General features: G+C 46.0%; 1 protein-coding gene across 2 annotated transcripts in view; it reads right to left on the bottom strand.

The window, feature by feature from the left end:
* The window catches only part of LOC147103185 (uncharacterized), a 61105-nt gene that overhangs the window by 8494 nt on the left and 39777 nt on the right, over positions 1-12834 (bottom strand). For both annotated transcript variants that reach the window (XM_085963137.1, XM_085963136.1), the window contains exon 6: positions 5374-5486. In XM_085963137.1, the coding sequence (XP_085819263.1) occupies positions 5399-5486 (88 nt within the window). In that variant the 3' untranslated portion in view covers positions 5374-5398. The remainder of the gene's footprint in view (positions 1-5373; positions 5487-12834) is intronic.

Genomic DNA, 12834 nt, shown 5'->3' on the forward strand with positions numbered 1-12834 from the left:
GCTGCATGCTCTGACTCCCTCCATAAGCATATGGGAGAACCTGGGTGCAGCCCTCTGCCTCTGTGCAGTGATTGTCAGTGTTTGTAGCACTTCAATGCTGTAGAACACTGACAGCACGAATGTCAAAAGAAATGTGGCCATGGTCCCTTCAAGGAAACCGGCTGATGACGCATCATGAATGATATATTGGCATCGAGCAACCCAACCACATTCCCACCTGTTTAATATTTAACAAACAAAAATCAGGCCTTCGACGAGGCTCCCACAAAAGGCAGGCAAAGGCCTAATTGACATTCAAAATTCGCCAGCTGGGCTGTCAACTTGGCCGGTTGTTGTTGGGAGTCTGCAGCAGATTAGTTAAGTGAAGCCCTGCCGTTAAGATTGGCAGGACCTTCATGTACCCAGCCCTGCTGGGTTTTCCCACACTATCAACGAATCACCCTTGTACATTCCATTAGTGTCTGTCTCCCTCCCTGTTAATATCGGGGCCTATGACTTAGCAAAGCTGGGGTGTTGGGGAGAAGATCATCTGGTTTTGGATATGATTTTTCGCAAAGGAGATGGGAATTCTTGTAATTTTTCACTGAAGTATTTTCCCCGGTCTATTTCTGAAATATATTATTCAGTGATCTTGTATGGCCAGCTGGTAGCCTGTTTTCCTATGGTCGCGAAGCTCTGGATTGACTCTGACCCTGGCCAAAAGTCATGGTCCATATTAAAATGAATAGAACTGTTTCCAGGATACATAAGTACTCATCCCTCTCAACTATGTTACTGGATCATCCCGAAGACTAGCAGAGCTAAAATAGCAAGATTCTACTAGGGTAAAAAAATTCTTCCTTTAAAAAATGTTAAGAAATATTTTAATAAAAATATATAATTTTAACTAGACATTGGGGAAGTACTCTGAATAAAAAGTTATTTCCATTCCTGTTAAAGTGAAAATATCCATAGGTGATTTTCCCATAGATGAATGGAATTCCTATTATATGTGGAGGTTGAATTCAAACCAAGTCCAAGAATTTTCTACAGCATTACTCTCAAACTTCAGTTCCTCTTTACAGAGAATCTGGATAAATTAACAAAACAGAGCAGTGACTTTACTTAGAAGGTACCTGTTGTGTGTGTAATATGTGTGCTACTTTGAACCTATGGACAGGACTGCACTACTTGTTGGGCGTAGTGATACGCAGTACCACTCCTGGCCATAGGGGTATAAATAGTACTGTGGGTACTGATCTCCCCTCAGTTCCCGCCTGTGGGCATGAAGTAAAGACCTATGTATAGTCCCTACCTCCAACCAGTAAAGACCTGTTTGAGTTATACGTTTAAGTCTTTGTGTTAATTGTTCAATACAATACACATACTTAACACTGGCGACGAGTCAGGTTCTTACCCTGCGGCAGTTGAAGAGAGGTTTCAAACATCACCACCCCACTAGAAGCGACAGGCTTTAGGACTCTGAAGCCTCCATCAGCGACTGAGCACTGGAGTGCAGCAAACATCCTGACAGCTTCCAGCGACTGACAGAAGTCTTTCTGCAGTTTCCTTGTTCAACCTAGGTGGTGGGGTAAGCCGTGCAGTGTTGGCTGCAAAGACAGGGCTGGGGAAGTTGGAGAAGATAAGGGCGATCGCAATCCCTGATAAGAGCCGCGGTGAAACGCGCGAGCGGGTAAGCCAGAGCCCGGAAGGGAGCGAGCAAGCAAGAGCCGCGCGAGCGGGTGAGCCAGAGGCCGGGAGCCGCTTCAAGTGCGAGGCGCAGCGCGGGCCAGCGATCGGAACCAAAGATAAGGGCCGCACTCGGGGGCTGAAGGGAGACGGCGTCGGGGGACGGGTGAAGACCGCCAAGCGCGGGAAAACCGCCATTTTGTGGGCGGAGGACGACGGCAAGAGCGGGAAGCCGCCATCTTTGATAACAAGTAAACAAAATAAAATCTGAGAAATTGCAAATCTACAATGCCTAAACACGGGAATATTAGCACCTTTGATAGTGACCTCGAAGATTGGGCCATATATGTTGAAAGAGTAAAAAATTATTGTAAGGCCAATAAAATTCATGACCAAGATAAAGCTTTAACATTATTAAATTTAATGGGTGCGAAGACATACGGGCAATTGAAACACCTGTTATCACCAGATGAACCGGCGGATAAGACGTTCGATGAGATTGTTACTGTCCTGAAAGATCATCTAAACCCCACGCCGCTGATGCTAGCGGAACGATTTAAATTTTACGACAGAAGGCAGCTACAGCATGAAAGCAATGCTGATTATTTGCTGGAATTGCGTAAATTAGCGAAATATTGCCAGTTTGGAACGGGACTGACAGAGGCACTTCGAGACAAATTTGTGTGTGGTTTATTTAAACAGGATACACAAAAGCGACTGCTCGAGGAGAATGAGCTGACGCTTGAGAAGGCGGTCACTATGGCAGCAGCACACGAAGCCGCAGCGAGAGGCACGGCAGTAATGCAGCTACGGTCACCGGAGCTCAGTGCACACAAATTGGGTGTGAGTTCTGGCAAATGTTATCGTTGTGGAAAGACAACGCATGATCAGAACCAGTGTTGGTTTAAAAACCAAGAATGTAGAACTTGTGGTAGGCTTGGACATATAGCTAGAGTATGCAGGTCAGGGAAGAAGACCAGCAACAAGAAGTCACCGCAAGGAAAATACGCAAAGGTACACAAGGTGACCGAACAGGAGTCCGATTCAGACGCTAGCAGTAATGAACTGGCTAGCTTAAGCTGTAATGAACTGGCTAGCTTAAGAGTACTCAACGCTGGTAAGGGTGCAGACCTCCAGACAATTTGGGTCACTCTTCAGATAGAAGGAGTCCAAGTAAAACTGGAATTGGACACTGGATCGGCATTGACGGTCATAAATAAGAAAGATTACGGAAAGTTATTCCAACATATTCCCCTACAGGATACGGGGATTATATTGAAAACATACACGGGGCAAAGAGTGTACCCCATCGGGAAAATAGAGGTTGCAGTGGTCCACAAGGGCGAAGACAGTCAAATAATGGACTTATATGTGATATCTGAAGGAGGTTCTCCACTACTAGGACGGGAGTGGATTAGGAAAATGAATATGGACTGGCATTTCCTACAAACAATAACGAGTGAGAACTCGGTGAAGATAGTCGGCCCAGACTCTGGAACGGATGATGGTAAGCCCAACTCAGGTGCAAAAGACAAAGTTTCAGCACAGAATTCCACTGAGCAACAACAACATAGTTTAACTGTGGATTCTGAGTCTGGCAAGTCTACTGATGTGCCCATTTCTGAGGGACACCGGGCTCGAACTCAACTCCATTTCAAACTACAACAGCAATTAGAACAAATGCTTCGCCGTTGTGAGCAAGAGTTGAATGCAATGAAAGAGTTCTTTGATATAGAGTTGAAGAATCTGGAAAGACAACAGAAGCAGCTGATGGAGAAAATGGAGCAGGAGCACACAAAACGTCTGATGTCAGAGGAGTTAACGGTCAGCCAACTCCTGCATATGCTGAAGGACAGGACTCTGAAATGGGAAAAACTTGAACACGAACTTCAATATTCAAACGAAAGGGGTTCGGAGCTCTCAAAGGTTATTGGAAGAGCTGAGGTGGCAACACAGACTGAGATGACTGCAACAGAGCAGCCCTTGGATGCCAAAAGTACGCTGACTCACGTCAACGTAGAACAACAGACCGCTGAAACAGCTGCTCCGGTAGAGGGATTGAATAGTCCGATCAATCAATCTCCAAAAGAAGTTGAAGTAGTAAAATCTCAAATGAGGTCATTAGTAAACGACTTGCTGAAAGCCCAGAAAAAGCTGGATGAAGAGGTACGCATGAAGAAGTCTCTTCAGGAAAGATGTCTGGACTTGGAACAAAAGCTGGCTAACGCCCAGCTGGGTATGGAGGAAATAGAAGACCCTCTCGCTGGCCTAGATCAGGACGACACCGAATATTACTATGTCCTGTCCTGCCCAACTTGTAACTTCGACTCCCACCATACAGAAATCATGGAGGAGCACCGAAAGTCTACGGAACATCGGGAGAAGGTGGCTCTACTACGGAAAAAGGAGGGAGAGAAGGAGGAACTGCGCATGCAGCTGGCAGCTGACAGTGGAGCCCAGAGAGTCTCCAAGAAGCAGAAAAGGAAAAGTCGAAACAGAAGATGACCCATCTGAACCATTATTACCTCTACCAGATCACACACGTGGTCCCTCCGAACGGAGCCAATTCAGTTCGGAAGTTCAAACTGTTAAATCCATGGAAGGACTATTGAATGAGTCACTCCAGCAACGTGAACCGACTCCACCACAGAGATTGAATCTGTGAACTGTTTTCCGCAGAGACTGAATCTGTGATCTGTTTTGACATGAAGTTATCTATGTATCTATGTTATTCTGTTATGTAAACCTGAAGTTATATATGTATATATGTTATTACGTTATGTTAAATGGGGAGATGACTGTAAAGCTAGGAAGGGAGGAATGTTGTGTATGTAATATGTGTGCTACTTTGAACCTATGGACAGGACTGCACTACTTGTTGGGCGTAGTGATACGCAGTACCACTCCTGGCCATAGGGGTATAAATAGTACTGTGGGTACTGATCTCCCCTCAGTTCCCGCCTGTGGGCATGAAGTAAAGACCTATGTATAGTCCCTACCTCCAACCAGTAAAGACCTGTTTGAGTTATACGTTTAAGTCTTTGTGTTAATTGTTCAATACAATACACATACTTAACAGTACCCTTGAGGTCAACACTGCCAAATATCAAGTGAATGGTATTAACGTAAACATCAAATAAGGGAACATGGGCTTCACGGCTATGTGAAAAGAGCAGGGGAGTGGAACTAATTGGATAGCTCTTTCAAAAAGTCGACACAAGCATTGTGGGCCGAGTGACCTCTTCCTTTGCTGTAAGGTTTTAAGCCTTGTTTGATATATGGTCCTGTTATTGGGAATGTTTTGCTGAATTAAGCTGATGTTGCTTTAGAAACACTCGTAGCAAAAGAGCTTAATAATGCCTTTTAACATTTAGTTCAAGATTATGGTCTTGGATGACATAAGGTCTCTGGGACCCAGGTGCCTTGTAAGCATCTCCTCAACAAGCAAGGTAAGCTATTTCAGAGTTAACACTCAAAGGAGGGTTATATAGAATAATAAATAGTACCCAAGTCTTAAGATCAAGCGCAGCTCATGTTAAGGCAGTAAAAACACATTCTTTGCAGAGTTCAAGCATCATCACTGGGCTCCAAATCAATGTTTAAAATGCCTGGGAAGCCGGCCTGCAGCATCCTTAGCCTTATTTTGATCAAAAGCCAAGGTAACTAATAGGAATAGGCTAAAAATAATCAAAACAAGATCATTACCTTTACTTGCTTGTCCCAATTCAGTTTATTTGGTCGTTAGATGCTCTGTGTAATCTGGATTCTCAGCTGTCTGTGTGTGTTGATTAATGATGTTTCTACTTTCTAACTCCTTACTGCAGAGTAAGGGAAACAAATTAAATTTTAAAAAAAGGATACATTTAAAAAGTCAATGACAATCATAAATCCTAGAATTCTATGAACCTTTTTTTTTAAACTACAAATTCAAGTGAATTTATTTGTTCTCTAGTTTATATGTTCTCTAAATTGTCAGACTGCTTGTCCAACACACAGTTCTGGATGAGCAAAAATTTTCTCCAATTAAATATTGGGAAAACCGAAGCCATTGTTTTCGGTCCCTGCCACAAACTCCATTCCCTAGCCACTGACGCCGTCCCTCTCCCTAACATCTGTCTGAAGCTGAACCACACTGTTCGCAACCTTGGTGTCATATTTGACCCTGAAATGAGCTTCCGACCACATATCCGCAGCATAACAAAGACCGCCTACTTCCACCTCCGTAACATCGCCCGTCTCCGCCCTTGCCTCAGCTCATCCGTTGCTGAAACCCTCACCCATGCCTTTGTTACCTCTAGACTTGACTATTCCAACGCACTCCTAGCCGGCCTCCCACATTCCACCCTACGTAAACTTGAGGTCATCCAAAACTCGGCTGCCCGTGTCCTAACTCGCACCAAGTTCCATTCGCCCATCACCCCTGTGCTCGCTGACCTACATTAGCCCCCGGTTAAGCAACGCCTCTCGATTTCAAAATTCTCATCCTTGTTTTCAAATCCGTCCATGGCCTCGCCCCTTCCTATCTCTGTAATCTCCTTCAGCCCCACTGCCCCCGAGATATCTGCGCTCCTCTAATTCTGCCCTCTTGAGGATCTCTGATTATAATCGTTCAACCTTTGGTGGCCGTGCCTTCTGTTGCCTAGGCCCTAAGCTCTGGAATTCCTTGCCTAAACCTGTCCGCCTTGCTACCTCTCTTTCCTCCTTTAAGACACTCCTTAAAACCTAACTCTTTGACAAGGCTTTTGGTCACCTGCTCTAATTTATCCTTATGTGGATCGGTGTCAATTTTTTTGGTCTTAAAATGCTCCTGTGCAGTGCCTTGGGACGTTTTACTATGTTTAAGGTGCTACAGTACATAAATACAAGTTGTTGTTGTTGTTGTAGTGCACCCACCATACTGACAACATGAGCTGGATTGCCAAAACATAGGCCTGGATTTTGCTAACCTGGGCGGGTCCAGGGTGGGCGATGTCGGATCGCGGACCCGCTGCTGGCTCCATCCCGCTGTCTAAAATGAATTTATGTTGATAGGGCTTGTTAAGCCCACCCAGCATGTTTCGCGGGCCAATTAGAGGAAGCGGGTCTGGTGACGTCATTCATGACACGTCATCAGTCGGTTTCCTTAAAGGGACCATGGCCAACTTTCTTTTGACATTTGTGCTGTCAGTGTTCTACAGCATTGAAGTGCTGCAAACACTGACAATCACCACACAGAGGCAGAGGGCTGCACTCAGGTTCTCCCATGACTTTCTCCATATACTTATGGAGGGAGTCAGAGCACGCAGGGAGGTCCTCTTCCCTTCTGATGGGCAGAAGAGACCTCCCCAGGAGACCAAAACAGCCTGGTATAGGAGGGCACAAGCGGGGATGTGGTCAGGAGGACCTGGCTGCAATGGCGCAAGCATTTCAATGATCTCATTAGATCATGAAACGTTAGTACAAAGCCACACTCAACCTGATCCTGCTGTGCCACACATCCCCATCACTCTGCCTTCCCTACCCTACTCACACCTAATTACCTTGCACTTCCATGCATCCCTCTCTATCTACATTATCACATCCCCATCTCATTAGCCACCCCTCACACTCACCCTCATCCTAGTGCAATCATACCAACTAACAACACACAAGGGTAGCCACTTGGGTGTTTTATCCAATGTTTATGTAAAGTTTCTATTAATGTACTATCAAACATTGAAATCTTTATTTTCAACACTTTCCGGTCTTGGACAGATTTGTGTGCACCTTTGGAAGTGTCTTAGAGAGTTGCAGTGAATGGTGAGACATAACCCCCCGCAACGGTGATGAGTGACGTAAGAAAACTACTAGGCACTTGGTCTGGGTATAAAACAAGGCTTTAATCAACTGTTTTTCAACATGGAGATCTAGTTGTGTCCTTCACTAGTTCCTGTTAAAGAATGTCCTGAGCAAGCTGGGCCCATACCTGAGTATTTATACTCTCCCTGGACAGCGCCACCAGCAGGCCGCCCAGTATTATTTCATAAGTCATTCCACATGAATGACAAGATTCATGTCAATGAGTGTGAAAGGAATGGCTTGGTCATTGTAGGGATGCTTCATGGTGTTGGTGCGGGGTGGTGCATTATGTGGCACCCAGGGTGTACAGCGTCAAGTGAAGTAAATCTGACCATGGTGAGGCCATCCCTGGCGTCCCAGGCAGCAATGTGGTCGGGTGATGATGCCCTGTGCAGCATTAGGTCTTCTTCTTATCGTGTCCACGGACAGTCTATACATAGCCCAGCCAGAACTGGACACATTTTTGCGCCTTGTTGTTGGATTCAGCAAGATCTGCAACAGTGCAGGGTTCCTCTAACGATGGGCATTGCAGGAGATGTTGCATAGTCTGTGCCTCAGTTCCACATTCACAAGTTGTCGGGCTGGTCATTTGCTTAGTGACACCTTTGAGCATCCTACACCGGTCCTAAGTCTGTTAAGGCACTTCCAGATTGCCCAGTTGCAATTAGCTCCTGGGGGAAGGCTTCCATCAGGTAAAATTTCCATCGCTGGGGGTTGTTCAAGACTGGCGAGCCGGTCTTTCCACAAGGCGATGCGGGCTTCAGATGAGGTTGATTGTAATGGAACAACACTGTTCATGAAGCTCTTCCTTGACTTTAGGCGGCTGGGTGTAGGTGTATGACAATGCAGAGGGTGCCTCTCATCTGATGTTTGACGGAGTCGCTCTTTCTTGCTGGCTACCGTTCTTATATCAGGGGGAGCGATACCCGCCAGGATATATAGGCTGTTGGTGTTTGTTGGTTTTAAGCAACCTGTGATAAATCGGCAGCTTGCATTCAGAACGGCATCCATCTTGTTGGCATGAGTAGACCTTTCCCATGCAGGGCAGGTGTATTCGGCAGTGGAATAGCAAAGAGCAAGTGCACTGGTTCGCAATGTTTTCGGGCTTGCTCCCCATCTTGTGTTAGTGAGCTTATTCAGGATATTGTTTCGTGCGCTCACTTTTGCCTTTGTCTTCTCGATGTGGTTCTTGAAGGTGAGGCATCGGTCAAGGGTGACTCCTAAGTAGATAGGGTGCTCGCAATGCGTCAGTGTTGCTCCACACCAGGTTACTTTCAACTGGCGTTTGGCTTCACGGTTTCTGAGGTGGAATGCACAAACTTGCGTCTTTGATGGGTTTGCGCGAAGGTGGTTTTCTTCACAGTAGGATTTTAGTCCCTCCAAGGCCTCAGAAAGCGTTTTCTCCACGGTGTTAAAATCAGTACTTTGGGCAGTGACACATAAGTCATCAGCATATATAAAACGGCGTGTGACACCGTCTATAGGTTGGTCATTCGCGTAGATGTTGTATAGCAGCGGTGCAAGCACGCTTCCCTGAGGAAGACCATTCTTCTGAATACGCCACCTGCTGCGCTTCCCACCTAGTTCAACATAGAACCGGCGATTCTGAAGCATGCTTTCTAACAGCTCTGTTAAGTGAATATCTTTTGTCATCTCTAGAATCTTGCAGAGGAGATGTCTATGGTTCACTGTATCGTATGCTGCTGACAGGTCTACAAAAACAGCGCCTGTTACCATCCCTTGCTCAAAACCATCTTCGATGTGTTGTGTGAGGTTGAGCAGTTGGCTTGTTGTTGATTTGCCGGGGCGGAAACCTGCTTGCTCTGGAATGATCTTCTCATCTACAGTTGGTGCTATCCTATTGAGTATCAGGCGTTCAAACAGCTTATAGGTGTGGCAAAGCAGTGAAATTGGCCGAAAACTCTTAGGATCTGAGGGATCTTTTCCAGGCTTTAATAGTGCTATTACATGTGCCTTCTGCCAGATATTAGGTAGCTTGTGTGTTGCCAGACAGTGGTTGAACAATTGTAGGAGCCACTTCTTTGCTTGCTGTCCAAAATGCTTTATCTGCTCCATTGCTATGTTGTCAAGACCAATTGCTTTCCCATGTTTTAGACTAGATGTACCAGTTTTCAGCTCTTCCATGGTGAATGGTCTAGTGAAGCCAGGATCATCGCTGTACTTCTTCCTATCTAGTTGTGCTCTTGGTTGTTTCTTGTTGATTTTTCCATTTAGGAGCAACTGGTGTGCAACTTGGTTAGCAGACACATTTGGATGTTGGACAGCTTTCTTGGGATCACCTCCAAGTTTGCGTATGAGAGACCATGCCTTCTTGCTGTTTTTTGTAAGATCTGTTGTCTCTATCAAGTTGTTCCAGGTGTTTTGACGTTCTTGAGAGATACTTAACATCACCCGCTCACTGGTAGATATTGTTTCCTCTGAGAAGGGGTCAGATTCAAACATTGAGACATACTCCCAGTCGAGTTCAGCATTCTCCTTGGTGAGACCAGGGATGTAGTGTACTCTGCAACCTCGGGGGATCTTCCTTCTAACTGTTTTTTGGACAGCTTTTGCAAAGAGGTTGTAGTGCTCAGGTAGTGGTTTAATGCGTTTAACCTTGCGGTCAAGTGCTCGTGTGAAACCGTTCCAATCGGCCTTCTTGAAGTTGAAGCGCCTTTTGAATGGTACGACGGTTGGTAACACTGCTGCATTTATCTGGATGCCAATAGGATGGTGTTGTGTCTGTGGTATTGGGTCTGTGACAAGCTTCTTGCAGAGGCCAGCGATGTCGTTGCTGGCAATGGCAAGATTTGGATTATATCTACACTTCCAGCGGGCACTGTGGAAGGAGGCTGGCAATTTAGGATCGTGGATGAGACTAAGCTGGTTAGCGTCCATCCATTCTTTGACTGCTTCTCCATCATTGTTAGTCTCCTTGTACCCCCATTGGGTACTGTGGCTATTAAAGTCTCCAATGATGATCTGTGGTTTATTGTGCAGGTTGGGTACAGGGTTAGAGAAGCTGAAATCTGTGCCAGGTGACTTGTACACTGAGGCCACTACTACTTTGCTCAGCTCTACAGTTAGAATTTTGATGTTGTCCTCCTCTGTTTTAGAAGTGGCTTCTACAACTGAACCAGCTCTAACAAATACAGCACTGCCATATTGTCGATGAGGTCTTTCAATAGCCAGGACCATTCCTGGTATTTTTGGGCGGTTGTTCTCACTTCCTCTATGTGTCTCCTGCAGGCAGAGGACATCACACTCCAACTCATTGCATAATGTAGCGAGGATGTTTTGTTTAGCTATAGAGAACCCTTCGACGTTAGCAGATATAACAGTCAATGCCGGTCTTGAAAAAGATCCGTGTTTCTGACATCGACGACTACTTCCGTCTTCAGGCATGATGTTGGTACTTGATCAAATTAGCGGTACGAAATCGATGTATACACTACTTGCTGTGCGTGGTGGTGGTAGAATTGGTTGAAACAGGGCCGCGACGTGAACGTTTCTACCTTGACCCTAGCATTAGGTGATTGCGGAGAAGGTTGGTGTTGTTGTTGGCGCTGCTGGTGTGCCTGGTGCTGGTGTTGGTGCTCATCATGGTCCAATTCTGAGGACCAAGGTGCGACAGTATAAATGGCACCAATGCCGATGAAATAGATGGCAGGTGAAATACAGATGACAGAAGTGCTCTATCAAAGGTGAGAGAGGTAATGAGGTGAGACTGGATGGAGACTAGCAGAAAGACTTGCAGCATGCTGAATCTGTTGTGAAAATTCAGTGAGGAACAGCTTGTGGCTGAGGAAAGTGATCTCTGTCAGGTGGGAGCTTTTACTGTACATTTGAAGCTGTCAAGTAATCAGCTGGAGCAATGGCCACTGAACTCTCACCTCAGGTTGACAGACGTGGTCACTGATCAGTGTGGTTCCTGTGGCCATGAAGTTAAAATTAAAAAGTAAGTTAAAAAAGCCTGTTAAGGGTCTGGTAAGAACATTACAATTAGTTTAATTGGGTCACCCGCCGCTGCCTGTTGGGTCTGCTCAGCGCTGACAGACTCGACATTGGGAAAGGTGCGTTGTAGCGGGTTCCTGACTCGCTGTCAAAAAAACAGTTTCTCACCCGACCCACCACCGCTCCAACAGGGGAAGAGAGGGAGCGCTGGTTTTCTGATGCGCAACTGGAGGCCTTGGTCCTGGGAGTTCACAGACAATGTGAGGTCCTCTACCTGCAGGGGGGCAGGAGGCCTTCCAGGCAGCCGCCAGAAGGCTGTGGGAGGAAATACCTCAAGCTGTCAGTGCCACGAGTGTTGTCCCCAGGACCTAGATCCAGTGCTGCAAGAAATCTAATGACCTCGCACGAGTGGTCAAGGTGAATGAATGCATCTTCAAAGGCCATATCCCACCAAATGCACCACAACCTCATCACTTACCTAACAACCATCTCTAGCAATCACCACTCATACCTCACAATCATAGCTTCACCTCACCCTCACACACTTACCATTGCTACAAGACTTATACCCACATCTCACACCTTGCACACACTGCCAACTATTCAACCATGGCAGGCATATCACCCAAACACATTGCACCACACTCACTGACACAGTTCCCTTTCCCTTGCAGACAAAAATAACCACCGGGAGCAGCAGCAGACGGGAGGAGGGGAAGGCCAACTTCACAACCTTACGGCGCTGGAGGACACAGTGCTGGCAATAATTGGCGGGGCTGTCACTGAAGCTGTGGCAAGCGGCGAAGTTGAAAGCATTGCTGATAATGATGGTATGCTCATACCGAATCCTTTTTCTCACTTCCCACTTCCACCTCATCCCACAATCTACTCTCACTTACAAGCTGCTGATGATGTAAGTGTGGTATCTTGAGGTGGCCATAGATGGAGACGGACACAGGTTAACGCCGTAACATGGTTTAATCAACACTTGCCCATAAAAGCTTCTGCCATGAGGCAGCAAAAACAAAGAGTACAACCAGTACAGACCAGACTTAACTCAGGAGACCAATTGCCACAGCACCACCTGGTGGATCAGGTTACTCATAACCTCCCAGGTTACTACACTCCTCCCCCCTTAAGATTGCCGTATGCAATTCTTAAACAATAACCCTTACTAGGTACTACGTTTTAATTAACCAGTATGCTCTAACCATGGTTAACCCCTGACTAATTTAATAGGTTTGTATAAGTCTTTCTGGTTGCTTGCAAATCCTTTGTGAACGTCTTAATTCCACTTGTGGTGGATTCTCAGATTCACTCGCACTTGAGATTGGAGTAGTCTCTGATGTTGGTTTTACTCTGTCCCGCTGTGGCCTGGCAGTACCAGTGTCCACT

This window comes from Somniosus microcephalus, chromosome 20 (genome assembly GCF_052327205.1).
Source record: "Somniosus microcephalus isolate GS21.2 chromosome 20, FLI_Smic_1.0, whole genome shotgun sequence".
NCBI classification, from domain to species: domain Eukaryota; kingdom Metazoa; phylum Chordata; class Chondrichthyes; order Squaliformes; family Somniosidae; genus Somniosus; species Somniosus microcephalus.